Below are 26,861 nucleotides of genomic sequence, written 5' to 3' on the forward strand. Positions count from 1 at the left end.
TGACGTAACTTCATTGTGATGCAGTGAAATGTAGAATAATGATTAAAATTATTTTTGAAAATGTTGATCCTCACTGGATAAAAATCACTAAAAAGTATAAACTTCACTATAAATAATATATTTAAAAAACAAAATTTCGATGAATGATAAAACTACGTTAATTTTGATAAAAAAACTCAAAAAAATTTTGGAATAATAAAAAATTTTTTAGCTACTAATGTTATGCCACTACTATTAAAGTTACGTAATCCTAAATGGAAATATTTGAACCAATGAAATGAAAAAATGCTGCAGCTATCACAACTGAAAATTTTGAATCAATGAGCAGTTAGACAAGAAAAACCAATAAGACTAAAATATGCAGGTCCAATAAAATCGCGCATTTAACAATTAGTAAAAAAACTGTGAAAATTTAGTCCGAATTAGACCAATCTCATTAATTAATGAAAATAAAATTTTATTAAATAATCTCATTTAAGAACTTTTAGGAAATTTTAATTTTTTCAAATACATAGATTAAAAATAATAGTGATATTTAACAAATAGAACACATCAAAGAAAACCAATTAAAATCAGAAGTGAAAATAGGCGGGATTTCTCTTGGGATAAACAGTTCTACACCATTTATCATTATGATTAACCTGATTAAAATCTAATGATGTCTAAAAGGTTATTAAACGATTTGACCTTATAATGATGTTCATTGTCAAATTAGGGCAAAAGTGTGTTTAGGGTATCTCATAGTTCTATATTTTATAAGTACATTATTCTTAATATGAATTAACTAATTGTTTTTTATTTTACTATAAAAAATTTCATCTTTCTTAAGGAGGTCTTCATTGTTTTGGCTCTTATTAAAAAGATGTTTAAGTCTACCATTTGGGAAAAAATTACGAAATGAATTATACCCTATGTTTCCAGAAAACCTAATTTTTTATTGAGCAAATTTTGTTAAAATATTCCACAAAACTAAAACAATATAATCGATTACATATTTTGTTGAAAGGAAAATTTTTTTAATAATTTATTGTGAAAAATCTGTTGTCTTATACATTCTGCCTGCAATTTTAAGGCTTACTTTGGTACTGTCATACTTATTCAGAAATGTTAACATAAATTCAATAATTGTTTAGTCAACTGGTTTTCAGTTCTTTGGCATCACGAAAGTGAAAAGTTCCTATTTAGCTGAATTCAAAATATTCACCAAATTGTATCTATCCAAAAATGTCTGAAATTTTTTCATTGAAACATCTCATTGGTATTAAAAAAAACATTTCATTGGCCAGTAGTCAATTAATAAAATTCATAGTTATATTTTTCAACGCTAAGTGACTGTTAATGCAATCTGAAATCAACTTTGTTCTAAATTTAAAACTTTCTACTAAGCAGTTTTTCAAGAATTTATTATTTTTGGGATTAATGTCTCATTTATATAAAAAGGTTTAGATGACAAACTTTTATTTATTAGAGTTTAATCAATCAATCGATACATACTAAAATAACAGCGAGAAATAAATGAATTCACATTTTCATTTGCTCTATTTTAATTGCGCAGTAAAATACTGACAAAAATATGAATAAGAATCAGTAAGAACAATAGAACAGACAAAGGCAATAGAATTGACAAAAGTAGGTCAGCAAAGTCATCAAATTATTTTCTTAATTGAAACCAATCAGAGATCGATTTGTATCTACTAATTGTCCTCAAGAGGTCACACAGGCAAATATTGACCAATCATATTCTTTTTGCCCTTATTGTTCCTTTTAGTTCACTGAAAATTCTCATTATAAAAGCGTACACTACTCATTTCTGCGCCATTTTGTGAATTTGTTATCTTGTTGCATTAGACAATGTCTGGACGTGGCAAAGGTGGTAAAGGACTTGGAAAAGGTGGTGCAAAACGCCATCGCAAAGTTTTGCGTGATAACATTCAAGGAATCACGAAACCAGCAATTCGACGATTGGCTCGACGTGGTGGTGTGAAGCGGATCAGCGGCTTGATTTATGAAGAAACTCGAGCTGTGTTGAAAACTTTTCTTGAAAATATTGTTCGAGATGCTGTCACCTACTGTGAACATGCCAAAAGAAAAACTGTTACCGCGATGGATGTTGTCTATGCATTGAAAAGACAAGGTCGAACCATTTATGGTTTTGGTGGTTAATTTTTACTTTAATTTTTAATTTTACTTTAAAACCCAACGGTCCTTATTAGGACCATTAATGTTTTATTATTAAATTGCAATTATGGTATTAAAAAAATTAACATTTTTTGGCTATTTCAAAAATATTTATTAGGGATATGATATTTCATGTAGCAAATGATGTTTTTTAAAAAGCTGCATTTATAAGTGTAAAGTTTTTAAATATGTAAAATATAAAAGATGTATTTGAAGCACAATTTTTGGTTTTCGTATTACATGATACATTTTGCTGAAAGCAATTTTCTCACTTAAAAGGGTATTTTTTTTCTGCTTTAGTTTGTGATTATAGTTCAATTCTTTGTTATATGGTGTTTTTTATCTGCTTGCCAATAGCATTGTTAATAAGAAAAGCAGACCAATAAAATCATCACTTAAGTAATTTAGAATGTTACAAATGGCACAACAGTATTTTATAATAAAAGCTTTTGATGAGTTCATGCTTCCGCAAGAAGTTATCAAACTTTATATTATTTGCTTGCTTTGCTAATTCATGATTTTCTTATTCTGCTCAGCTACGTTTTTAGTATCAGCTTTACTCAAGTGAATAATGCATTTCATCTCAATAAATCAGTAATGGTTAAGTAAATAACCTTTGGATTTTTCAATCATGTTTAGCTTTTTCATCATGATTATCATCAAATTGCACATATTGCACTAAGTCATGTTTGTTGAAAAGACAGGACATGGAGAACAAGACGTCAAATGTCTTCTTTGTAAGGCATGTTTGAAAAATCTAGAAGTTTAATCTCTCCTAAAGAGGTGACTATGTCTTAGATCTAAATTCCATAGTAAATTCTACATCAACTATGTAAACTGGTTTCTTTTCTGAACTCTTTGATGTGAAAATATTTAAAGTCACAAGAAAAAATTAAGACACACCCATAATAGTATTTTTCAAATTTTCATCATGGCATTGCTATTGCAAATATCCTTGAATATTTTAATTTCACTGCAACGTGTGACTTATTTCACTGCTACTATGTTCAATACAACTTTGAATTTACAGAACGGTGACAAATTAGAAATGAAAGCTACCTGTTTGAACGACTTATTGCTATTTAAATAATTCTTAATTCATCTGATATTTTTATTTTCATACGTTTCATGTTTGCACAGTATAGTTAATTTTACTCAATTAAAACAAAACATTAATACACAAAACAAAGTAAAACTGACTGCCTCATTAAGGAATAAATTTCAGCCCTTATAAGGACTATTGGGTTAGAGATTTTATTAAAAAACAACAAGAAAATAGCAAAAAATTAAGCTCGCTCACCTCGGATGCGTCGCGCCAACTGAATATCCTTAGGCATAAAAGTCACACGTTTGGCGTGAATAGCGCACAAGTTTGCATCTTCGAATAGACCAATTAGATAAGCTTCAGCTGCTTCCTGTAAAGACAAAACCGCTGATGACTGGAATCGCAAGTCTGTTTTGTAATCTTGGGCGACTTCCCGAACCAGACACTGGAACGGCAACTTCCATATCAACAGTTTTGTGCTTTTTTGATAACGTCGAATTTCACGAAGAGCCACGGTTCCTGGACAATAACGGTGTGGTTTCTTCACTCCGCCAGCACTGGGGGCAGACTTTCATGTTGCTTTAGTAGCCAATTGTTTACGAGGGGCTTTACCATCAGTACTCTTACGAGCGGTTTGCTTAGTACGCTCCATGATCTGTTAGAAACTTCAAACTGAACAGGGCCGCATATTTTCAGCAATATATGAAAGTGAAGTTAACTGTAATTGTTCAATATTTTTGGCTGAAAATTATTGGCTAAAAAAGCAGAGGAACTGAGTAATAGAACTTGTGATTAGCGTAGCCTCTTTTAGTTCCAACATTCCTCATTTGTATGAAATTGAGTAGGTTCATTTCAAATGTTGCAAACGGCCAATTTTTGTTTATATTACTGATTCAAAATTACTTTGTAAATTGTAGCGTTTTAAAAGTTTTGCAAATTCATAATAACAATGTATTCTTTCAAAAATAATTCTACTTGTAAAAAGTGTAGCAGATTGAAATTCAACTCCTGATAGAACTATAGTGATATTTAAAAATTTGAAAGCATACATTTTAAAAAACATATCAGTTGCACATAAAGCACACAAATTAGTCTAATCATTTCAATCACCTTTCATTTTTACAATCATTTTAATTCATATCTGGTAATTATTAGTTTTTTTCATCAACATTAATAAATTTATTGACATTTTCAAGATGACAACAAATGGCCCTGAAAAGGACCGTTGGATTGCAACATTCACTTAATTTAGAGTAGAACTGGCGCTCTTACTTGGTACTAGTGTACTTAGTGACAGCTTTGGCGCCTTTACTAACGGCATGCTTACTAAATTCACCAGGCAAAAGTAAGTGCACAGCCGTTTGAATTTCTCATAAACTCATTGTATTGTGATGATTGTAGTGAGCCAGGTGACTCGACTCAGCTGCAATGCGGTCAGAAATATTATTAGCAAAGCTATCATAATCAATATCACTTTGTTAGTAATGCTGGTATCCGGATAAACCTTTCTAAATGTAGCTAGTAAAGGATTATTTCTTCTAACGACGCCATCACTGATCACTGGGTTTCACTACCATCTGCACTTTGACAGCTTTCTTTATACCTTTCACGTCAGTTTTCAGGGGCATACTGATGAAAACAAAAGTATTGAATTTATTGTTCTATTTTTTCAAGCGCAAAGGTCAATCTGTGACCAGAAAATTGCTATTCTAGACGACACGGCACAAATATTCAAGGTCAACCAATAGGATTCAAGTATAACTTTTTTGATGTGAATTTTGCCCTCTTGTTTTGCAATGCACAGGTATTTAAGGTGAGAAACTGTAGCATGAGCCATTCTGCTGCTTGTTTGAACGTTGGTGATGCCTGATTGCAGTAAGCAAAACCAAATTAGAAAGACGAAGTCTCGTTCTAAACAAGCTAGCCTTCAGTTTTCAGTGAGTCGTGTGTATCGTCTCCTGAGAATACGACGTTACAGTGAACATACCGGTGCCGGCGCTCCAGTTTATCTCGCAGCAGTAATGCAATATTTAACTGCTGAAATTTTAGAGCTGGCTGGCAATGCAGCTCATGAAAATAAGAAAAATCGTATTAGCCCTCGTCATTTGCAGCAAGCAATTCATAATGATGAGGAGCTAAACAAGTTTTTCACTGTTACCATTGCTCAAGGAGGTGCATTGCGGAATGCCTATGCACCTCACCGGTCGCAGAATGACGAAAACCTATCAGAAAGAATGCGATCTCTACAGTTGAAATAAATCACTATATTGAACCCAACGGTCCTTTTGAGGGCCAGTTCCTATTTTAATATCTAAATATTGACATACAATCATATTATGCTAATAAAGCAAATATTTGTCATTACCAGAGGTAACTATTTACATATTTCATCGAGCACAATACTTATAGGACTGGGTTCATTAACTAATAAATGAAATAAAATTCGAGGATTTTAGTAAAGATATTTACCTTTCAGAAACAATTCACTTTACAAATTAAATGAAATCGTCAGTATCAAATATTGCTAATTTGAATGCCATAGCAAATGTTTTCAAGTATTCAAATTTTTCGACTGTAATGTATGTGACAATTGACTAGTGGTATTCTATTTATCTTTAAGCTCATTCTTGCTGTGAATTTTGCAAATCTGTTGCCCTGTTATATTGATGTGGGCTAGTTGTTGCTGCGCTAATCTTTATTCAATTTGCCTTATTTAATAATAACAGTCTTGAACTGAATGATGCTATCTGCTGTACAGAATATCAAGTTGCATTGCATTAGGTAATACAATTTAGTAACTGAAAACAGAAGTTTCTAACTACTTCAAAAATTAAAGTTATTCTAAAGAATTTATGGTGTTAATGCTAAAATTTCCTATACAAAATTATTTTGCATGCATTTTAGGCAGCTTTGTGCCACTGAATGAATTTAAAAGTGCTTTTCTAAAAATGCGTAAAGCAGCATCGCTTCTAATATTTCTACTTTTACTATAAAAAATATAAGCTTAATCATTATAAAAATTTGGCATATCACGATATGAATATTGCTTAGCAGCCTACGTCTGTGAAACACTAATTATTAGAGAAAAATGAAACAAAAAATTTTGTCTGCAATTTACAAATGAAATTGCATTTATTGTTCACAAATCTGCAAACGGTAGTGGAGATGTCGATGCTCACACACCAGTTCACACCAGATACATAGCAGATGTTCACAGCAGTTTTCAAAAATTTACACATTGTGAGCCATGACATTTCATTAATTGCTTAAAAAATTCCTGCTTTTTCTTGTGTTATTTGACTGACCAAGTTTTGATTGTTTAATTTTGAAAATGATTTCTAAAGACTGTAATAGTATGCTATTAACAAGGAGAAATGCTTTTTTCCAGGCATAGCTAAAATGTACTTTATGTGTCAACAAGAATTAATACAAATTTTATTTAAAAAATAATTCTTAAAAATAAGGATATGAATATTATTTTTATTTCATGATTAGTTCAAATAAACGTGTAGTAGATAATTCGTTTATCAATGTTCAGATTAAGCAGACTGATTGTTATAAGAGCTGTTGTTACAACTAATCAACTATGATACAGAGCTGACCTAGAACATGCTTCCAATCTGAGCTTATCGAGGAAAGATAAGGAAAAATAAATCTTTACCAATACAGTTGCAATACATGATAATGCAGCTATACACAGAGACAAGACCTGCTGAAGGCACATACAGACTAAAACGTAACTCTCAGGACATCTGTATAATTTAGGCTCTTCAGTGACACAATGACTTTATTGGATAATCAGGTCAAGGGTTCAATCGCGTCAACTAACCGTAGCTGCAACTAACCGTTGTTTATAGTGTACATTTCTTCACTCAGGACCGTTGGATGGTCTGGCAGCTACTAGCTTTACTATCCTTTATTGACAGCTTCAGTATGTGCTGTCTATCATATGCTTCCATCAGTGGACCCTCTGGCTGAGGTAGCGCAGCCATCAGTTTCATAAATGTGTTCTCTGGTTGGCAAGTTATTGCGTAACAGCAAAGCTAATCTCTTTCTTGATGAAATAAATAAGTCCACTTAACCTACTTTATCAGTATAGTGCTTTGACTGTCACAAAAAGTATTGCACAAAGCACTGAAAATTGAATGCATTGCGTTTTGTTGCGTTGATTAGCGATTTATTGCAATCAGCTCTGATTTCTGACCTCTTTTACGTTTGGCAAACATTCGAGATAAGAAGCAATGCAAGGTGATTGATTATAATTTTCTGGAGTAAGCATAAAAGAAAATAATAATCGGACGAAGTCTCAATATGCACTCAAGAGCACATAAGAGAAGCACACTGCATCTGCCTACCCATCATCACTGAAAATCAAGTACAGCGTAGATGCTAGTAGCAGTAAAATTGAAGCTTCTTCTGCAAAGAGTACATCTTGTCTAGAATTAAATAAATGACAATAAAATATCAAAAGTTTGTGGCTGCGTCACAGATTTATGAGAAAAAAATTTTATTCTTTACGGTTAATCTTACTTGATGTTTTACTTTCTTATCTTCTTTACAAGAAAACGTTCGTCTTTGATTCTACAAACAGACAAATTTGTTGTTCTTACGTAACTCAGCTTAATTACCAGATTTTCTCACTAAACGTTCAGTTGACAAATCGCCGTATTTCTTAATTTTTGCTTTTACCTCCACGTAGTGCTGGCATTCTGATGTTAATTTCCGTGGATTTCAAGCTTGCAAATAAACAAATTGATTGAGAATGCAATAAAAATTAAAATCCTCTTGCACTAGTACACAGTTAGTCCCAGCTATTTGTTCAGAATTAGCTCTCGATGACACTTTGACGGTGTGACACACCCCACTTTAGAAAAACACGTGTAAAAAGCTGGAAGTATGTTCGGTTTTTATGAAATTTATTGGATAGTACGAAGAATGCTGTATATGATGGTATCAAAGTATTTTCAATTTTGATAATTTTAAGGCCTTTTATTGGCAAAAAATTCAACAAAATTAACGTTAAAAAATCGTAATTTTCCAGTTTTCTTCGTGTGAAATTTGTGAAACAAATAATAAACTTGAGTGGAGCCCGTTATTTTGCACATTTTGATACCAAACTCAGGTCTATAGTCATTTTTTTGGTTGCAAAACGACTACGTTTTCTAAGCCCTTTCTATAGTTTTAGCATAAACATATGGAAAAGTGTTGAGCAGGAAATCGATATTCCACTTTTTTTGGACTATTCTGTCCGCATTTTGAAATTTCTGGACAGTATTTTGAGCTAATTTTAAAAATCCTTACAAACCATCAGCATTTTGGACTGATACTGAGCAGCATGTGTCAACGTGCGGACGAAGTAGATTCGTCAATACATACCATGCAAACCTGACAAATATGATTTAAAAATGTATACAATCTGGTGCATATTTAAATGAAAATCAAATTTTAGGATTTTTAATTGTTTAACAGTTTTTAATACTGGACTGTTTTATTATCACTGTATTTTATTAGAAGATTAATCGTAAAGAATTAAATGGCTGTACAAAAATATTTTGAAAATTTAAAGATTTAAAATGTCTTGAATCCAATTTTGATTTATTTTAGGAAATATATAAAACTTTGATTTTCCTGAAATCACTGACTAATACATTTTAATATTTTTAGCTGGCTATCTATTACGATATTAGATTACTATCATTGACTAAGGCAACATTTAATATCATCACTCAGCATATAAAAAATTAAACTCTTCTATTCACCTATAACATTCTCCCGTGATTTTCGGTTTCTTTCAATTTTAAATTACAATTTATATATTGATATCAAAATATTCACTGTACTGAAAACATTTCAATAATAAAGCATGCATTAATTGTAACCAGCATAAAAATTGTTTAGCGGCCAACAAAAGGTATCTTTACAAACGCTTATTAAATTCACTCATTTGCAACTTTCAAGCGCCATTATTACTTTACCATATGTAAAGTTTTAAAGGCAGTTGTTTATTTATGATTAAAAATGAAATTAATAAAATTGCTGAAATATAAAAACTAAATTTGCAGCATTATGCTTGGCATCAGAACAAGTTACCTTTTTGTTTTGTTTTCGACAGCAGCGGATGACAACAGGAAAATAGGAAAGGGATGTTACAAAAAATGCATATTCTGCTGAGTTCTGAAGATAAGGCACCATCAGGCAAATTTTTTTATTTGATGGTGACTAACTATATTGACTCTTGGTATATGAATAAAAGTTTTAAATATATTTTTCAAATATTAACAAATTTTAAAATTTAAAATACTGCTTGCATTCTCATGTAATTTTAAAGCGCTGTTAATTACAATATCATTATAGCTGCAATCGTTTGAAAAGTTTCATTAAGTTTTTCAGCAATTGCAGAAACGAAGCACATTGATTTTTCTGGCGTGATTTTTTCATTACAAATTACTTCAGAAAATGCAAAACTGATGTGATGAAAATTGCGATTGACAAGAATGGGTTATGAATAATTAACTGAACTACTTTCTGTTCAGCATATTCTCAGTATTCAGTTTATTGTAAAAAATAATATATTTACGATTATTTCAGCAAAATATATAATCATTTATGTTTTGAAACTGATATTATTGCTGATAACATAATCTTTTATTCAATAGTTTGTGCTGGTTCATGTAGTTCATCATCACTGGAGACGTTCATAGGCCTGAGCTTTAAATGATATGACCACTAAAATATGATGAATATGAAATTGAATATTACAAAAGAAAAAATATCACAAAAGCATCATGTAAAGCAAAACAAAATCATCTGGGATAATCAATTCATTTGGATATCCTTAGCATAATAGTTATACGCATAAATGCTTTGTGCCATTAAACAAATAGCCAGATAGTTCTTGTAAAGTGAAGACTGACGATGATCAAAATCACAAGTCAGTTTGATAGTCTTGCAACATCACAGAAATTGGAATAATGAATTCTGGATCAGCAGCTTTCCATTTTTTTGATGTTGCTAAATTTTGGGAGAACTGTTGATCTTGGAAGACATCCGTGAAGCTTCTTCTTGCGTTAGCACTGGCAGCAGACTTTCGAGCTTATTTAATAGTCAATTGCTTTTTAATTAGCACTTTTGTGTAAGGTTAGTCTTTCTTATGTCTAATTAGACTGTCATAAGTCAAAAATTTTTAGCTGAAGCATAAACAACAACTATGCATTCGTACACCTACGCATATATTTAGGCATATATGTGCTTATTATGAAAAAAAAGCATTCTTGATAACAGTTGAGCAGTTTAACTATAAAAAAATGATTAGCTGAAAAAAATGAGGAAAATCATGTCAAAACGAAATGTTATCTTCAGAGACAACAGTCCAAGGATAAAAATTAATTAAATTACAAAAAAGTTTAAAAACTTCAAACAATCTAAATTTATTAACTATGCTCAAATTTCCCACCTTTATATTTTTTACATAATGAGAATATCATGGCAATTTATCTTAGGAACTTCTTAGTTCCCTTTAAAAAATTTTCTTATTATTGATTCAATAATAAAAATAAATTGCATTTTTTAAATTTAAATACTGCCTTTTACTTATTTAAATTCATTTAACACAAAAGTGAAATTTTTTAGCTCTTTTGTTCATCGACGTTAAGACGCTTTTCAATTTTAAATGAAAAATCATTAAGGCACACAAACATCAACAACACCAAAAGATATGGCCTTATAAAGAATTTTAGAATTGAAATTGAAAAAAGTAAGCTATTGCATTTATTGGAAAAGCAGCTTATTTGTATTTATTTTCTTCACTAATAGCACGCTTACTAAATTCAACAGGCAAAAGTAAATGAAAAGTTGAACACGCTTTAAATTCTTATGAACTAATAATTGTAATAAAAAGAATATTGTGATAATTCAACTAGGCAGGCAAGCAATCAAAAATATTGTTCACAAAACAATTCACGACTGACATTGCTTTCTGGATTGACTGTTTTTCTGGAACGACTGCTCTTTCCTATAGTGCTTCTAATTTTGCTACCTTTTGCCCTCTGTTATCTTTCCTTTTTATCTTTTCTACAGAAATTCTCAAAGGCCCAATGTTCCAAAGGTGTAAATTTTTAAACTGAATCTTTGTTCATCCTGCTGAAGATTTTTCGTCATAGGGGGTCAATCTTCAAACAAAGCTTTTTAGTTATAAAATCATCCTAAAAACTTATAGTGTGTTAATTTAAAAGTGGCCATGAGAACTAAATACAGCGCGTTCATATTTTTATCTATTGCTATTTGTGAATTTATTGATATTTGAATAGAATTTAATTTATGGAGTTGTGATTGATTATTACACTGATTTTAACATTTAATGTTGAAATTATTAGTGGTAACTATATTTGTTTCTCACTATCTTTTGTTTGTTTGCCGTAGATCAGTTTATGATGAAATTATAACAATTAGTAATATGGCATTTTCATTTTGCTTTGTTATTGCTGTGCCCGGTTAGCCAGTACAGGTGAACTGAAGGACAAGAAGAATAAATATTCCGGTACCGTTCAGGCCATTGATACTCTCGTTTACCGTGTTAAGATGATGAAGTATTGAATTGCGAAGTTTGGAAAGTGATCTTTTGAAAGAAAAGTTTTGATAAAAAATGAAAAGAAGTAAAGAAACAATAACAGACATTTATTGTTATTGAAACTTGTATGTTCATATTATCATATACATATGAATATATGTATATAAAATTAACACATATATTATAGATATAAATAAAACTTATAGAATAAGAAGAAACATGACGTTGAGAAAAATTGTAGATGATCAAATCAAACTTCAGAATCATTTCCAGTCATTTGTGAAACTCCATTACCATTGACGTCATCGTCGTTTCGTACTCCCATTTGAAGATGTACCTCTTCAAACGTCATTCCTAACAGCTGTGTTAAGTCACAGACAAAGCGATATACGTAACGCTTTCCAGCTGTCTTGTGGATGATGTTTTTATCATAGTAGTACCGTAATCCCCGGGATAGTTTTTCATAGTTCATCTGAAAAAAATATCAAACTTAATCCAGAATAAACATATGTTTTTGCAAGCAGTGCATATATATATATAATGCATGTCTAATTTGTTAGATACATCTCCACATTCTATGTGTACAGGAAAACGGAAATAAGTTTGATACATTTTATATTTTTACAAAAAAGAAGTTCAGTGAATTACACTGTTTTTAATATTTGTTAGCGGAAACTTCATCATGTTCATCAAACATTGCAGGATACGTAAAAAACAATTGCTGTTACTTTGTGCTATTTTTTCGTGCATTATAAAAAACAGCAACGTGCATAATACGCAATGAAATGTTGAAAGTCAATAATAATACATTCATCACCTATGCAACATAATTCTTTTACTAGTGAGTTGCTGTTTAGTGCTACGACTATTCATTTGTTGTGAAAAATATCTCCTCTTTTTCTGAAAGAAGACTTTTCAGCATTCATAACTACTTCTTTCAGTAAAAGATTTCAACAAACAACAATTAAAATTTTCAAATAAACTTTTTTTAAAAATATTTTTATTTTTATAACTGTAAAAAATAAAAAGTAAATAAAAAACTTTCAAAGAATAAATTAATCATCATAGTTGAAGAAACTTTCCTCTAAAACTATCAACATGTCAAGTATATACGTATATATTATTATAATAGATTTTCTTTATTCAAGTCTCTTCATAGAACATTTATAATTGAATATTAATAATTGCCAAAAAAATCTGCTTTATCAATAAAAAGTCTTATAAATAAAATAAATGTATATAATGGAAAGCAAAAGATGCATAAATTATATTATTGGTACATAAAAATGAAATGAAGTGCATAGTTTACCCCTTGAAACATCGAACAGGTGTGATTCTTAAAGACAGTTGCGCATTTTATTTCTTCTTGAAAGTATAAATTGCTCACATTTATACTTCAGAGTAAATTTAACTGAACTTTTTTTTACGCTGAACAATTATTTGAAAAAAAAGTCCTATTCAAAATCAAGTGAAAGACCTCACTTGCAAACAGTACAAAAGTGCTGTATTTTTGTAAAATAAAATAAAATACTTTGTTGTTTTTACTTACTGTTTTGAAGAAAAAATTACAAAATAATTTATTACCTTGGGTTTGTTTTTTCTTACACCCCAACGTCGAGCAACTTCGTCTGGATCAACTAATTTGAATTCCCAACCGTCTCCAGTCCAGCAGATAAAATCTTTACAGGCACGTGTCATCAACAATTCGAGCAAAAATTGCCACAGCTGTATTGGTCCCGAACCTAATTTTCATCAAATTTCACGAAATTTAATCAAACATTTATCCAAGACTGATTCCATATATATATACCTGAATAATTTGAGAGGTTGACTGGACTGAGCGAACTGCGCCATTCGAATTCAGATGGCGTTGCACATGGACTAAGATGGGCAGGTGACATTGCCGTCGTGGACAGGGCAAGATGTGACGGAGCGAATGAGCTTAAGTTTGCTTTTTGCTGTTCCACATCCGACTGATACGTTCTTGGATAGTACTGTCCACGACCGTTTGTTACAGCAGACAGGGGAATGCCGACGTTGGACAAATTTGCCGACGATGCCTGCACTGTGGTCGTGGCAGGAGGAGCGCAGTAGACGCTTGCTGCTGCAGCGGTCGGTTGATAGTGAAATGCCGAGGAAATATTCGTGCCCGTCTGCCTGGCTACCCAACAATATTCCGGTACACTGTGCAATGGTAACGTGCCATTGGACACATTATGCGGCGAGAGCTGATTTGCGCCAGCCGTCGGCGGGCCGACCATTGCTGGAACGGACGGTGACCGGAAACAAAATACTCCAGCGTCGGACATGCCTTTTTCTAAAATAAATAATAATATGCAAAAAAAACAATTGTCAAAATAAATAATAAATCTTGAAATGCATTAATTATTAATATTTATTAAGATGTTCACAGCTAATTTTTCAAGCAAAATTCACAATGCAAACCAATACACGAATGTGGTGAAAAAGTGATTTTCAGACAACACAGAAGATCAGTTTCTTAGCAACTGAACACTGCTGGGACAGAAAGCTGCAAAGAGCTTAATTAAAAAATCGCACTACTTCTGATCGTTGTTTGAAAAATGATCATCTTGCATGCAGCTGAAAACGACCGTAAATTTTAAATGCAACTGCGGATCACGCAACTGTTCCCCATTCTGAGAGAAATAAAATTGCGTCCGCCGTTAGGCTTGTTGCTTGCTAGCTATTTTGCAGTTGCCTATATTTCATTCTGCTGATCGACGTGCCGTTTTACAGGAAGGTGCAGCCAAGCTGAAAAACGATGCAGTTCGGATAAAAGCTTCTCCATGCTATAACAGACCGGATTGGTTCCGCTCTGCTTGGTTTTCAGAAAACCAGCCGCACCCGCGCGCCACCGCCGTTCACAGCCGGAAGATTACCAATAATAAAACATGGCCGCTTTTTGGTAAAAATTATTTATCCTTTATTTTTAATCATCAAATACAATACTAGAACAATTTTTATGATGCAAATTCACAAATTATTAATTAGTAGAAAACAAGCAACACCCGTCGCAAATCGACCAGAAAAGTAAAATTGAAACAGAAAACAAAAATGAGTGTGGTAAATAATTTGAAGAAAAAATTTATCGTTAACATTTGCGAAAAAAAGTGCATTTTATTATTTCATTAAAAAACAAATAAAACTTTAACTGTCGTTTTTCCAAATGAAACCTGCGTAATTTTTCTTCTTTTTTTTTATTTTTAATAAAATTACTGATAGATGATTATGATCAAAAGCGTAAAAGTTGAACTTCTAATCTAACTGCGCAATAAAAAACCAGTGCAGCTAACATAAAACATAAATGACATTTTAAAAAATGGAAATTTGATCTCTGAAAATCTGCGTTTTCCATTATATCTACTAGGTTAATCTAAAATCTATCATATAAATTGAATAGTTGTATTGTTTACCAAAAAGAAAAAGCAAAAAAACGATGCATAAATAAAAGTCACCTGTTGTTGGGTTTTAAAATTCTTTGTAAAAGTTAGCTAGCTATTTGTAAAATGGATCGGTGAGTGAATCACATGTTTTCATTGCAATTCATCAAAATACCCCTCAAACTTCAAAAGCCCATAATTACAATAATATATACAATGCAAAAAGAAAACTATTTATGCTTTCTATTTTTTGTGCTGTAAAAAAATAAAATTAAAGTTATTAAAAATTCTAACAGTTATTTATAATAACTGCAATTAAACGTTTGAATGCATTTAGCAGAAATAACTTCCTTTTGTGTGGAAAAAATGTTATTGCTGTTTTACAAATCTAAGTGGAACAGGCGAAAATGAATAATATGCTTAATAAAGCATCATCTCGCTTCTTAAACTAACAATTATCAAATCGGTTATTTATCCCAAAGCGGTTTGGTTCAACAATATATACATATATATATACAGTTGGCCGGCCTGTCTGTGATGAAATAAATGTTCCAACAATTTTGACGCCTCGATTTCAGACGACGATGATGAATGCACGTTCAGTGAACATTTGCAACTTTTCCCTCTCCCTGCCGAGACTTTGTCGATGGGAATCGGTCTAAGAACACAAGAGATGGATTGATGCCCTTGTTGATTTCTACTATTCAACGGCATGTCATCGGTGATTAGTTGTTTTTCTGAAAAATTGCCCGAAAACATTCAAACTCGTGCCTTACCCTGCGGATGATGAATTCTATCTTCGTTGTAAGCGGTGTGCATTATTATTTCAAATGTTTACTTCCACTGATGATTCTAACAACAAGACCGTAAACGTGAACTGCAACCGTCAAATGATTCCCACTAGCCTATAAAATAACGATTGCGCAGGTCGCCTTCAAAAGGCACCCAAAGCGGAAACCCTCCATCTCGGCTGATGTTGCTCAAAACACGACTGTCACAACTGGCCGCACATGTCAACCACGCGGTCAAATCAACTACAAACCAGCTGCCTGTCAAAAGCTGGATCATATAAATAAAAATATTAAAAAAGCGCTTCCGTCGTGATCGATGCCTCTTTTACAAATAAATGCATTATTATTATTCTTTTTTTTAAATGTCATTTTGTGTTTCAATTATGATCGATTTCAAGCTAAACACAGGCATGACATTTTGCATCCCAAATTCGGAAAATAAAAATTGAATTAAAATTATCAATACTAACACCTGTTTTTGGATTATTATAATTTAAAAAAATATCTCTTTTAACATGCTTACGTGGTTGATAAGAAAATTCTTGTTCAGAACTATGACCATACGGTTCGACCAGGGGCTGAGTCACCGGTTCAGTTTTGAAGGCGGGTGTGTTCACATCAGAATGATCTTCATAATTAGGACTGCCATTCACCATGTGGCAAATTTGCTCTTCTGCACCTGAAATTTCTCATTTAAAATTCTCCCTTATACATAACAATATATATATATATCCTTATAATTTACCAGATAAAAAGTGTTGTTTGTTGAGCACTTTGCAATCAAAAGTCGTGGACTGATCCATATATGATGCAGTATTGTCGTATTGACAATAGTTTTCATCCATACAGCAAGTAGCTTCTTTAGCGCAATCTTAAAAACAATGTATACTGCATTGAAAAGATGTAAACAGAAATCAAAGTTCTGCTTTTTCAATTTTTTCTAAAAGTAATATTCGAATAATTACCTTTCTGCATTGTATCTAAATGTTCCCAGAGAATATCACCAACAAAAGGTGGCGACCGATTCAGAAATTCTTCACGCGTTAAAGCACACAGATCTCGTCCGCTCAAAGCGTAGTGTTCAATTATGATTCCGGCCAACGAGAACTCCCTTATAGACCAAAATAACCACTGGCGGACTTGATGTGGAGACCACTCGACGGGATCTGGAAAAGAAGAACGATTTTCACGTGCATAATGATTGGTCAATTAATTAACTAGCTGGCGCTAGAATAGTTGAAGAAAGCAACTATTTTCATTTTAAATAACCAACCAGCTTTAAGAAAATTGATAAACAAAACTTTCCCCATTTCTTTGTTTGAGTTTTCAACTTCTTTTTTTAATGATTTGAAAAATCAACTTTACTTACTTTTTGGAATGTTTAGCTTAACACGCTCTGCATCAAAGCTAGAATAGCTAGAGCGCAACGCATCGGACAGTTTCTGGTTCGTTCTTGGTGTCAACGGTGGAAGTTGAGGTAGCCCATCTACAAAAGAAACAAAATAAACATTTCAGCAATGAAATTATAATAATTTTGACATAATGATTGAAAATGAATCGTTCATTTTTGGAAAGGAGAACCATTTTTGAAAAACGCTGCCTAATAGACGCGATTTATCATTCAACCGCATAGACGTAAAAATGACATGTGAGGGTGATGTTTATAACCTAGGAACCCCTGAGCCAAATTTTACGCCTCACTACAAGTTGTCAATAAAGTCACGTTCATATGTCTTGCAATTATAAAAATACAGACTTTTAATGTCAGAAATAAATAATCTGCATGCTTGGAAGCTTTAGCAAATTAAAAACTTATTGGTTATTAAATGCATCCAAAATGACAAACTTTGGAATATTTTTATAGTGATGCATATTTTTTCAATTATTATATTACTGAGCTACACATATACATATATAATTATATTTTATACGAAACATGCATTACAAAACATTGAATAAAATATAAGAATGTAATGTGAAGAAAACTATTGCTATAAAAAAGCACAGTATTTTTACGCTGCTGATTTCAAAAAAGATTACTGCTTAATATTACATTAAATATATCAATGGATTTTGAAAACAATAAGTAAGCTTATTTTAATTAGCAATGGTTTAATGAAATAAATTAACAGTATTTTATTAAAAGCATATTATTAAAAATGCAAACAACTGTATTCCACAATATTTATTAAAAGTTGCATGTGCTTTGATACAAATGAAAAATTTCACCAGTTTTTCTCTTTCCATTAAAAAATTCGTCCACTCAACTCAAAGTAATTTTATATGCAATTTTTCATAAGAACTGACAATTTATGCATTATGACAAAAACTATATTGCATTGTTGGAAATAATCATTTTTTCAAATCATATTTGTTATACGCGTATTGTAATACTTGACATCTATTATAAAAATAATAAATCCAGTTTCAAAATCAAATCGGTATACAGAATAAAAACATTATGTTGAAAATGTTAACCAATGGTTGTTAGAGCTTATACAATGTTCCAACAAATGTTACAGTAGGACTTATGACATCGTTCATTGCAAAATGGTGATTTATTAGATGAAAGGCAACTGTTCCTCAACATGAGAACCATAAGCACTATGAAAATTGTGGTGAAACAATAAACGAGCAAGAGCAAAGTAAATTTTCTGGAATTAGTTGCTTTTGGAAAACACAGACTTTTTCGAGACAGAGCTTTAATAGGGGCACTAAGAAACGTTGGCCCGTTGAAGTCGGGCAGCGACTGAACGGAAGAATAGGCTTATTCGTTGTCTGGTCGAGGCTTAATTAAATCAAGTGCATCATTAGCTCAACTCTTAAAGTCAACAAGTGGCTTAAAATCAGCAATCTCATCCATTCAACAGAGTCTACTGTAAAAGCGCGCATTTTCCGCCAAGAGGCAGTTGATCACTTTCGCTTTGACTAGCGCTGTTAATTCTTCAACTCACTCAATTTCACAATTGCTCTTTACAGCTAGTGATGAAGTTCAGATTTTACTACTGTCTTAACAGCAAGCAAACAATTCACCCCGAGTTAAATTAAAAACAAGTTAATTAAAGATTCTAAAATAAAAATATAATTATTCATCACAAATTATATAATAGAGCATAGCATGAATAAAAAAAGAAAAATCTATAACGTTATTGTAAAATGTAGTTAATTTATTATATGTTCAGTTATTGTTTGCATTATGCTATTAAAAGAAAAAACAATTTAAAAAGTAGCAAAAATTTTACGCGGTTTAATGAGCAATAATAACAACATCCTAAAGTTTAAAATTAAACAATTGGTTCTTCAAATAATGCTGCAAAATCAATTGAGTTTTATTTAAATGCTTTGCAAGCACAAAGTACATATGCAAACAAACGCGCATGCAGTGAGCAAAATAACAAATACAACAAAAGTAACTCATTAACACAACAAACTAATTTAATACCCCCTATTTTACCTGAAATTTATAATGTTTATTATGTATAACATTAGTGGGTACATATATATGTGCATACATACTTTAATGTATTAAACAGTCAAAATACTATAATCATTTTCAGCATGCAGATCTTCAAATGAATTACTGCACAAAAAAATACTAAACATCTATGAATAAAAATCTATAAAAATAAGTATACATGGTTTATGAAAAAATGGCTAATAATACAAACATAATCATTCTAAATATTGTACATGTACGTGCATATGAAAAAAAATCATTGTAGAATACACTCATCATGTTATGAAAAATAAACAGTTTCTGCATGCATTCTCATATTTATCATCTACGCTTCAACATCATAAAAACATTAAAATTATATGCATTTTTGAAAGGTGTAAAAGTATTATTTAAATCCTAGCAATAATATCTCAATAAAACAAATTGTAGAATAACAGTTTTTGATTATTTATTATATTTACAGTTTTGTGCAATGTCTTTAGTAGTACGTTGTTCACATATTTATCATACTTAAGAAACTGCATTAAAAAATATTTTACAAAATATAAAATTTGTTATCATAAATTAATAGAATCTTTTCAGAGTTAATAAAAGTTGAAACAATGCATGTGCAACTAATACTTATGGGAACGTAAAAGGGAAACATATGCAATGATGTTTGCAACAAGTACAACTGCAAAAGGGATTGTTAAAAGTTTTTCAGCTAATTTTTTCAAGGGGAATACCTTTTTTCTTTAGTTAACATAAATAAACCAAAAAAAACAATGATATAAAGAACTCTTTTTACACTCGTGTCAAAATTGCAACAATCTGCTCATATAAGCAACTAACGACCGTCAAAAGCGTTTCTTCAGTTGTAGAGGAAAAACAAATAGCGGAAACAGAGAAAATATATAAGCTTCACTTACCACGTGGTGCTTGAACAAATGCATATTGTTTTTCAAATAAAATAAAAAGTGCAAAAGTCTTATAATTTTTTTGGGTTCCTCAAAGAAAAAGTGGCAATGATGATCAATGACGCTTACCTACTCCTGAAAGACAACCTAAAACCACGGTCATTTGATGAAAACAACTTTTCTCATGAATGGAGACGACAACTAGTGTGATAAAGTGGAAAAGCGGATGCACACACTAGCAGTGTCCAACGGTCGGACAGTTGAGAAGGGGACCGGCCTAAACTGGCCATGAATGAGAAAACGTAGTACACATTCAGCTTGCTAGTGAATGACCACGCTTGGCCTTGAAAAAGCTACACACGTACACCAACGGCCGAGACTCATTCATGTACGACTGGCCCATTCACGGCCAGGCGCCATGGCCACGCCTAGATGATTCACAACAAAGCGCCGCCGGCAAGACACGGCGGATAATTGCCAGTCGGCCGAGGTCGCGGATGAAAATGTTCAACCTCTTTCTCACGGCTTTGGCTTACCTCCATCTCTCTTTTGCCTCTTTTTTTCATATTTCGTCACTTTGATACGTTAAGCCGCTTGCAAAAAGCACAATCGACCTAATTAGCCGCTGGATTGATCACCCTTAGAAATATGACCAGCAAAATATTGTGCAAATTATACCATAACATTTAGCAGCTTCGGCATGTTAAAAGAAACATCTTAGTTAAACAATAAAAGAGGCAATGACAATATAAAGATCAAATAGCAAGAAAAAACAAATTACAAAGGCTTTTTGAACGCCGACCAATGTGATAGACATTCTTTGCTCAAAACGTACGTGCCCCGGAAATGAAAGATAACCAAGCCGGAAGTTGCAGCATGATAAGAAGTCATGTGCCTAATACAGCTAACAAAAAAAGCAAACATCCAGAGGTACACTTTATGATTTGGGTTGTTCAGCTTATTGTCCTTTGCAAAATAAAATTTTATTTTACAATATGATTTCCAAACAACAAGAAATTCTAAAGGAAAATTTTCACTGTATGAGATTGATAACAAATGCTGAAAAGCAGATGAAACGCTACAACTAAAAAATATACTGCAAAAGCGGATGGCATTTTATACAAATTTTTTTAAACACAAAATTGTGAAGTAATAGTTCAAAAAAAGATAGCAAATATTTTTTCAAATGGAACGAATTGAAATGGAAGTTTACAAAAGAATTCTAGATTTTCCAGCAAAATTCCATCGTTTATAGCAAACAGAAACTGATTCATGGAAATATGCTTTCCAGTAAACATGAACGAAACAAATAAGCATTAGCTGTTTTCCAAATCAAAATTGAATGCATTGAAATGCAATTGACAAAGAGAATAAAAGAAAAATGCAAAATAGTTGTGCAACTTCCACAAAGCATTGCAAAGCAAGGTGCTTTACAGTTTGCTATTGTTTTTTTTGGCAGAATACACGTCAGCACTTCTTCCGTGCAAAAGAAAATTTTAAATGTTATCCCAGTAGGAAATTCAAAAAAAACAACTAAATTTTCTACAGTATTAACTTACAGGTGGAATTAAATAATGGCAAAAATGTTAAGACAGCGTTTTTTAAGAAAATGACATTCGTATCAATGAGAAAAAATGAGCGAACGAATTGTTAAGCCAAAATCAACATTAATTTTCAAAGAAAAAGTTGCTCTTGGTTAAGTAATCAGAAAAGTTATACAAGAAGAATACGATCACGAAGGTGTGACTCACATTTTCCCTAATAATAGAAAAGAATCGCGCATGGTCGATTAATTTTTCAACTAAAATCAGGAATTTGTTCACATTAATCAATTGTACACAATTGGCGCATATTTCACACTTCAACTTACTTTGTCAAAATTATGTTAAAAGTCGAAGCATTTTAAAATATTACAATTTTTGCATCTTGAAAATTAAATATATTGTGAAACAAACTGTCATGTAAATGTATCTATTTTCCTTGTGTTTCTTGGTCAACTGTATGTTATACAGCATAAACAAGTTAATGTATCAATTAATTCTACGTGCATTATAAGTAAAGATAAAACTTGTCTCATAGAATTAATTCTGCCAACTTGGCAATAACATTAATCCTATGAACAAGTTGTATGATGTGAAATCTGCTTTTTTCTATTAAAATGTAAATTAACATCTTTGTAATAAGAAGTCATTTAAAATTATTTCATAATGCAGATATATATTTCCTCTTTTATAAAATAATCTTAATAAACTATATATATATTTACATTTAACATGACTACTACAGTTATAAATGTCATCTTTTATCCAAAATTAAATTATAATTTTCGTATCATAAATATCTTTTCTGTTATTTGACATTTTCTTATTCTGCATATATCTGCTAAAAATTATTTTCAGTCAGTAATAAAGAAGATGAATAGTAAAACATCAACTAAGTGATAAGTGCAAAATATTGTGCAGTATTAAAATTCTGTAAAAATACTATGCAAAAAGATATTTATCATATTTAAAAATAAATAAACTTATACTTTTAAAGATATTTCTGTAGAAAATTAACATCATCAACAGATGAAGCTTTTAACAAGCATTTAAAATCTACTGTCTAAAATTGATTTTACTCTTGCTTTTGACCTCTACAAAAATAACTTTGTACTTCCTAAAATATGAATTACTTTAACGCCAAAAATACATTTTTTTAGATTTCCTCTGACTGAGTTTATGCATTCAACTTCATATAATATATAATACATAAAAGATTTCCTATCAATCTCCAAATGAAATAAAATAAATCTTTTTTCTCATTTAGACAAGGAAGAATGCACAAAATAAAAACCGAACTAAACTAAGCTGTTCTTTCTATTTATGTCTAGATTCCATTCTCATTGTCATTTATACTATTTACATTAATTAAATTTTCTTATTTTTCCACAAAAATACCCGAACACAATTTTGTATAAAATTTTAACATTCATAATAAAATCTTTTTGCAATTTTAATTCATTTTTGCTTTTTCGATTTTAAATTATATTTGAAATGAAACAACTAAATACAGGGAAAATTTTCATTTCATAACTGTTCCAAAATTAATAAATATTTAGGAAAAATGAAAATTTCAAATAATATCATTCAGCTTCTTGTAGAAATACTCGACGGTTAGCAATATAAATGAGATCATAAGTAAATATCAAATTATTATCAAGCAGTTATTTACATTAATATGTTATTTACAGCAGAAAACAAGATGTTCCCATATGTTGACAGTGCAGTAAATAAAATACACTTTTCTCTAATCAAATTCAATTTGCCTTGCATGATTGCAGCTTTTGTAATATTTAATTTCAGTCTAAAAGAAATTATTTAAAATCAGCATATTAATTCTGTTTGTTCAGGATCATTTTTGTTATAAGAAACACCCGACTGATATTAATTTCAAAAAATCAGCAGCATTATGAACATTGAAAACTAATAATGAGAAATTGTGTAATATAATTGCCTCTAATAGAAACTGTAATATTTTTTGATGTTTCATGGTACACCTCCCTTGGGTCAGATGTGATCTGAAATAAAGACGCCATTTTCGGCTCGTTCAAAGCTTATAGTCCGTATCCCGTGAGAGCCCTTTACCGGTCATCCAGGCAAAAGTGACACTCTTCAAAACTGATAAATTGCTAGAGAAAATTGTAGACGACCTGATTCTGCGGTAGATTTCTGTATACAAAGGAGGTAAAGTTCATGACCAGACAATTGTAAAGAAGCACATCAACTGTAATTAACGTTCATTAATAGTGCAACAATAACAGTGGGAAATCGGCTGACCGGAAGCCAAGCTGACCTATTTGATTTACATGCTCGCGCCAGATCATCTTACCTGCATGCGTATTGGCAGCCAGCTTAAGCATACTGTAATAGCGTGTAGCACGCGCACTCGGCTGATAATCGACGATCACCATTAGATACTGTAATTTAAAAAATTTAAAGATTCACAAACAAGTGGGGCGTAAGCAACAGGCGGTGCAAACTTAAATTGAGCATCACTGAAAGCACTTGCACTTGCAAAGCAAAAAGTGGCAGGTTTACTGCGGCGACACCTGTCAAAAATTGATTGGCTACTAAAATGAACGTAGGCGTGGCCCATAAAATTCTTATACGTGGAGTTTGCAACATACCGACATCCAACTGAGAATGGATCAAACAGGCGGAAGGGGCCACTTTTTTCGGTTTTCAGGGTCATCACCAATAAATAAATGTTAAAAATTAAACTTCTTAAGCATTGGCAGTGTGACATGTTGAAGGAGCGGCATGCAATAAAAATGTAGCAATTGTTTTTTTAACTGCTATAATCATCTAATTAGTTTTAAGAGGAGCAACAACGGATAAGGTAAGCTACAAAACACTACACATGCCACAGAAATTTTAATGATGAAAAATTGTTATAAAAAGTTTTTTTCAAATTTTACTGAAACATAACCCAACTACAAAATGTCCTCGTCGCCTACTGACTGTTTATTCAAAAAGGCGATAATTGCTTTAGCACGTTGAAATTTGTCCAAGGAAATTTGAATTAATTAGAGAAATAATTATCTCTAACAACGTCCGTGCAATGCGCGAATAGATTAAAATAAGAAAGGTATATTTTTAATTTTACAAATAATTTTTTGTTAAATAAACAATTTTGGCTTTTTTTCCATTTCTATAAGACATTGTTAGATTTTAAAATAAAAATTTCAGTATTTTTATTTTAAAAATTCAATTTTAAGTGCACATGTCTGTATGAAAAAATCTACATTCTAAAAAAAGCCATGAAATCAAAGTTTGCATAATTCATATAAATAATTAATGAGTTATTTTCATTCATATATAACATTGTAAAATGAAAATGCTGTTCTTAATTGGGGACTTTCAAAGAAATATCGTTTCAAAAAATAAGATTACATAAAAAATATACAGCGCTTCATTGCAAAGGTCACGTTTCATTTTTTTAAGCCTTTCAAACAGTAATTTTTGCGTCTTTTAAATATTTCATGCAATATCAAAGATATTCAAGATTGTTGGTTAAAAGCCAACCTCAATGACCGGAAGTTGGTGGAAAGCTAACCAACTTGCCAGTTGAAGGGTCACTTGACACAGACGGCCTCGGTTGACCCGAACTTGGACACGTGGTCAAAATGAAATTCATGTATTGTAATATTGAAACAAGCATAAAAGAGAAATATGATATGTGAGATGTGGAACAAAAAAAAACAACATGTAAAAAACAACAACAACATCAGCTTCACACTAAAATTAAAAAATGACTAAAGCACGCAATTCTGGGTCATAACTCGTCAAAAACGGAAATAAAAGCTCTAAAAAGCAATGGAGGCTATATGTTTTTTCGATAATCTAACCCACTGTTTTGCCACGCTTTGTATTTAATGGGGCAGGGTCACCTGTCTATTTTTTTCTCTTTTTTTGATTTTCAATTGAGAAATCACAGCAACCGGTGTAGTTGAATGTTGAGGCCATTTTGCTGCTATTACACGTTTGCCATATTATAGCATATAACAGCGGAGCACATAGAAAATGAGCTTTTTAGCAAATGATTCAGCAAAGCAAAAATTTTGATTAGCTTTGAAACGCCAGATGCCATGCTACGTTTATTGTGCAAAGAAGTCGCGTTCAATGAAAGGCACGCTTGCCAAAGGAATCGTAAATCAAAGCAAAATGTCGAATTTTTATGCTAGCAAGTTTAAAACGTTTTCTAAGCTGCAACAATTTCAAGACAAAGAAGCAACAACGAAATGACTAGTAGAATTTTATGCTTTTCCTTATTTCAATGGCTTCTCACAATGGCAAGACATAAAAAATTGTTTAATTCATTCAAATTATTAAATACAACATATATGAACCACAATTTATACATACTATCAAAATCATTACTACCAAATCTTGTTTAAGTGTAATGTTATATATATATATGTATGTATGTATTATAACAACTATTATTATAACTCACAATATAATAAATTCCTTTCATTCTCAAAATAAAACTTTTTCAAAACGTTTCATAAATAAATAAATATATATTAATAAATTAATAAATAAAGTTGGCAAAATTTAAGAAAAGCCAAACAATGATGCTATTAAAAAAATACTTTTATTACCGGCAAAACATGTAACTTTCATATGATACAAAAATTTTTTTCTAATATTAAAACATTTAATTTATTTCAAAAAATTAAAATTTTAGATTTTTATTTTCTCAATTAATCCAATTAATTTTTTAATTCAATTAAAAAAATAGAAATCCATGTACATGCATAATTCTTGAAATCATGTGTCATTATATTTCTATCTAAATAATATCATGAAAGAATTAAACAAAAGCATGTAATGTTTTTTGAAGGTATTTACGTAATATTTTCTTTAGTGACATGTCAAAAATGCAGTTAAAAATATAAATACTTGATAAAATCATACTTTTTAAAAATGTGATGATTAATGTACAACTGATAAAATAAAATAAATGAATCCAATGAAATTACC

At 31.2% G+C, this 26,861-nt stretch overlaps 8 protein-coding genes across 8 annotated transcripts; 5 read left to right on the top strand and 3 right to left on the bottom strand.

Annotated features, from left to right (window-relative positions):
• Positions 1 to 1,851: 1,851 nt before the first annotated feature.
• On the top strand, positions 1,852 to 3,808 carry Tsp_02301 (histone H4). The gene is made up of 5 exons (XM_003378041.1): positions 1,852 to 2,158; positions 2,383 to 2,405; positions 2,492 to 2,577; positions 3,404 to 3,548; positions 3,587 to 3,808. The coding sequence occupies exons 1-5, from the start codon at positions 1,852 to 1,854 to the stop codon at positions 3,806 to 3,808; spliced, it is 783 nt and encodes a 260-aa protein (XP_003378089.1).
• A 658-nt stretch (positions 3,809 to 4,466) lies between these two features.
• On the bottom strand, positions 4,467 to 4,851 carry Tsp_02300 (histone H2B). The gene is made up of 3 exons (XM_003378042.1): positions 4,778 to 4,851; positions 4,630 to 4,731; positions 4,467 to 4,545 (listed from the first exon to the last, which is right to left on the bottom strand). The coding sequence occupies exons 1-3, from the start codon at positions 4,849 to 4,851 to the stop codon at positions 4,467 to 4,469; spliced, it is 255 nt and encodes an 84-aa protein (XP_003378090.1).
• A 234-nt stretch (positions 4,852 to 5,085) lies between these two features.
• On the top strand, positions 5,086 to 5,481 carry Tsp_02299 (histone H2A). Its single transcript, XM_003378043.1, has 2 exons — positions 5,086 to 5,098; positions 5,162 to 5,481. The coding sequence occupies exons 1-2, from the start codon at positions 5,086 to 5,088 to the stop codon at positions 5,479 to 5,481; spliced, it is 333 nt and encodes a 110-aa protein (XP_003378091.1).
• A 2,689-nt stretch (positions 5,482 to 8,170) lies between these two features.
• Positions 8,171 to 9,359, top strand: Tsp_02298 (hypothetical protein). Its single transcript, XM_003378044.1, is given in 6 exon segments — positions 8,171 to 8,181; positions 8,208 to 8,241; positions 8,265 to 8,314; positions 8,409 to 8,494; positions 8,505 to 8,579; positions 9,286 to 9,359. The coding sequence occupies 6 exon segments, from the start codon at positions 8,171 to 8,173 to the stop codon at positions 9,357 to 9,359; spliced, it is 330 nt and encodes a 109-aa protein (XP_003378092.1).
• A 2,680-nt stretch (positions 9,360 to 12,039) lies between these two features.
• On the bottom strand, positions 12,040 to 17,710 carry Tsp_02297 (protein C-ets-1-B). Its single transcript, XM_003378045.1, has 8 exons — positions 17,683 to 17,710; positions 17,351 to 17,467; positions 16,947 to 17,147; positions 16,727 to 16,852; positions 16,505 to 16,660; positions 13,600 to 14,106; positions 13,374 to 13,531; positions 12,040 to 12,261 (listed from the first exon to the last, which is right to left on the bottom strand). Exons 1-8 carry the CDS (start codon positions 17,708 to 17,710, stop codon positions 12,040 to 12,042), a joined length of 1,515 nt encoding a protein of 504 aa, XP_003378093.1.
• Positions 17,711 to 19,910: 2,200 nt separating this feature from the next.
• On the top strand, positions 19,911 to 20,360 carry Tsp_02296 (hypothetical protein). The gene is made up of 2 exons (XM_003378046.1): positions 19,911 to 19,922; positions 20,214 to 20,360. The coding sequence occupies exons 1-2, from the start codon at positions 19,911 to 19,913 to the stop codon at positions 20,358 to 20,360; spliced, it is 159 nt and encodes a 52-aa protein (XP_003378094.1).
• Positions 20,361 to 23,439: 3,079 nt separating this feature from the next.
• On the top strand, positions 23,440 to 23,697 carry Tsp_02295 (hypothetical protein). The gene is made up of 2 exons (XM_003378047.1): positions 23,440 to 23,488; positions 23,567 to 23,697. Exons 1-2 carry the CDS (start codon positions 23,440 to 23,442, stop codon positions 23,695 to 23,697), a joined length of 180 nt encoding a protein of 59 aa, XP_003378095.1.
• A 185-nt stretch (positions 23,698 to 23,882) lies between these two features.
• On the bottom strand, positions 23,883 to 24,567 carry Tsp_02294 (hypothetical protein). The gene is made up of 3 exons (XM_003378048.1): positions 24,325 to 24,567; positions 24,205 to 24,292; positions 23,883 to 23,893 (listed from the first exon to the last, which is right to left on the bottom strand). The coding sequence occupies exons 1-3, from the start codon at positions 24,565 to 24,567 to the stop codon at positions 23,883 to 23,885; spliced, it is 342 nt and encodes a 113-aa protein (XP_003378096.1).
• Between the last annotated feature and the right edge of the window lie 2,294 nt (positions 24,568 to 26,861).

This window comes from Trichinella spiralis (assembly GCF_000181795.1).
Source record: "Trichinella spiralis strain ISS 195 chromosome Unknown Scfld4, whole genome shotgun sequence".
In the NCBI taxonomy this organism is placed as follows: Eukaryota; Metazoa; Nematoda; class Enoplea; order Trichinellida; family Trichinellidae; genus Trichinella; species Trichinella spiralis.

Coding starts and splice junctions, on each gene's coding strand:
- Tsp_02295 (XM_003378047.1), top strand. CDS start 23,440: ATGAAAATTTCAAATAATATCATTCAGCTTCTTGTAGAAATACTCGAC. Junction 23,489..23,566: donor TCTTGTAGAAATACTCGACG/GTTAGCAATATA, acceptor TGTTATTTACAG/CAGAAAACAAGATGTTCCCA.
- Tsp_02297 (XM_003378045.1), bottom strand. CDS start 17,710: ATGAACGTGACTTTATTGACAACTTGTA. Junction 16,853..16,946: donor TTTAGATACAATGCAGAAAG/GTAATTATTCGA, acceptor ATTGTTTTTAAG/ATTGCGCTAAAGAAGCTACT. Junction 12,262..13,373: donor TAAGAAAAAACAAACCCAAG/GTAATAAATTAT, acceptor TATTTTTTTCAG/ATGAACTATGAAAAACTATC.
- Tsp_02301 (XM_003378041.1), top strand. CDS start 1,852: ATGTCTGGACGTGGCAAAGGTGGTAAAGGACTTGGAAAAGGTGGTGCA. Junction 2,578..3,403: donor CCAATAAAATCATCACTTAA/GTAATTTAGAAT, acceptor AATAAATTTCAG/CCCTTATAAGGACTATTGGG. Junction 3,549..3,586: donor TTGGCGTGAATAGCGCACAA/GTTTGCATCTTC, acceptor GATAAGCTTCAG/CTGCTTCCTGTAAAGACAAA.
- Tsp_02298 (XM_003378044.1), top strand. Junction 8,315..8,408: donor AATAAACTTGAGTGGAGCCC/GTTATTTTGCAC, acceptor CTATAGTTTTAG/CATAAACATATGGAAAAGTG. Junction 8,580..9,285: donor TGTGTCAACGTGCGGACGAA/GTAGATTCGTCA, acceptor CTAAATTTGCAG/CATTATGCTTGGCATCAGAA.
- Tsp_02294 (XM_003378048.1), bottom strand. CDS start 24,567: ATGACCCTGAAAACCGAAAAAAGTGGCCCCTTCCGCCTGTTTGATCCA. Junction 24,293..24,324: donor CTGTTGCTTACGCCCCACTT/GTTTGTGAATCT, acceptor TTTAAATTACAG/TATCTAATGGTGATCGTCGA.
- Tsp_02300 (XM_003378042.1), bottom strand. CDS start 4,851: ATGCCCCTGAAAACTGACGTGAAAGGTATAAAGAAAGCTGTCAAAGTG. Junction 4,732..4,777: donor GTAGTGAAACCCAGTGATCA/GTGATGGCGTCG, acceptor AGCTACATTTAG/AAAGGTTTATCCGGATACCA. Junction 4,546..4,629: donor CAGCTGAGTCGAGTCACCTG/GCTCACTACAAT, acceptor GAATTTAGTAAG/CATGCCGTTAGTAAAGGCGC.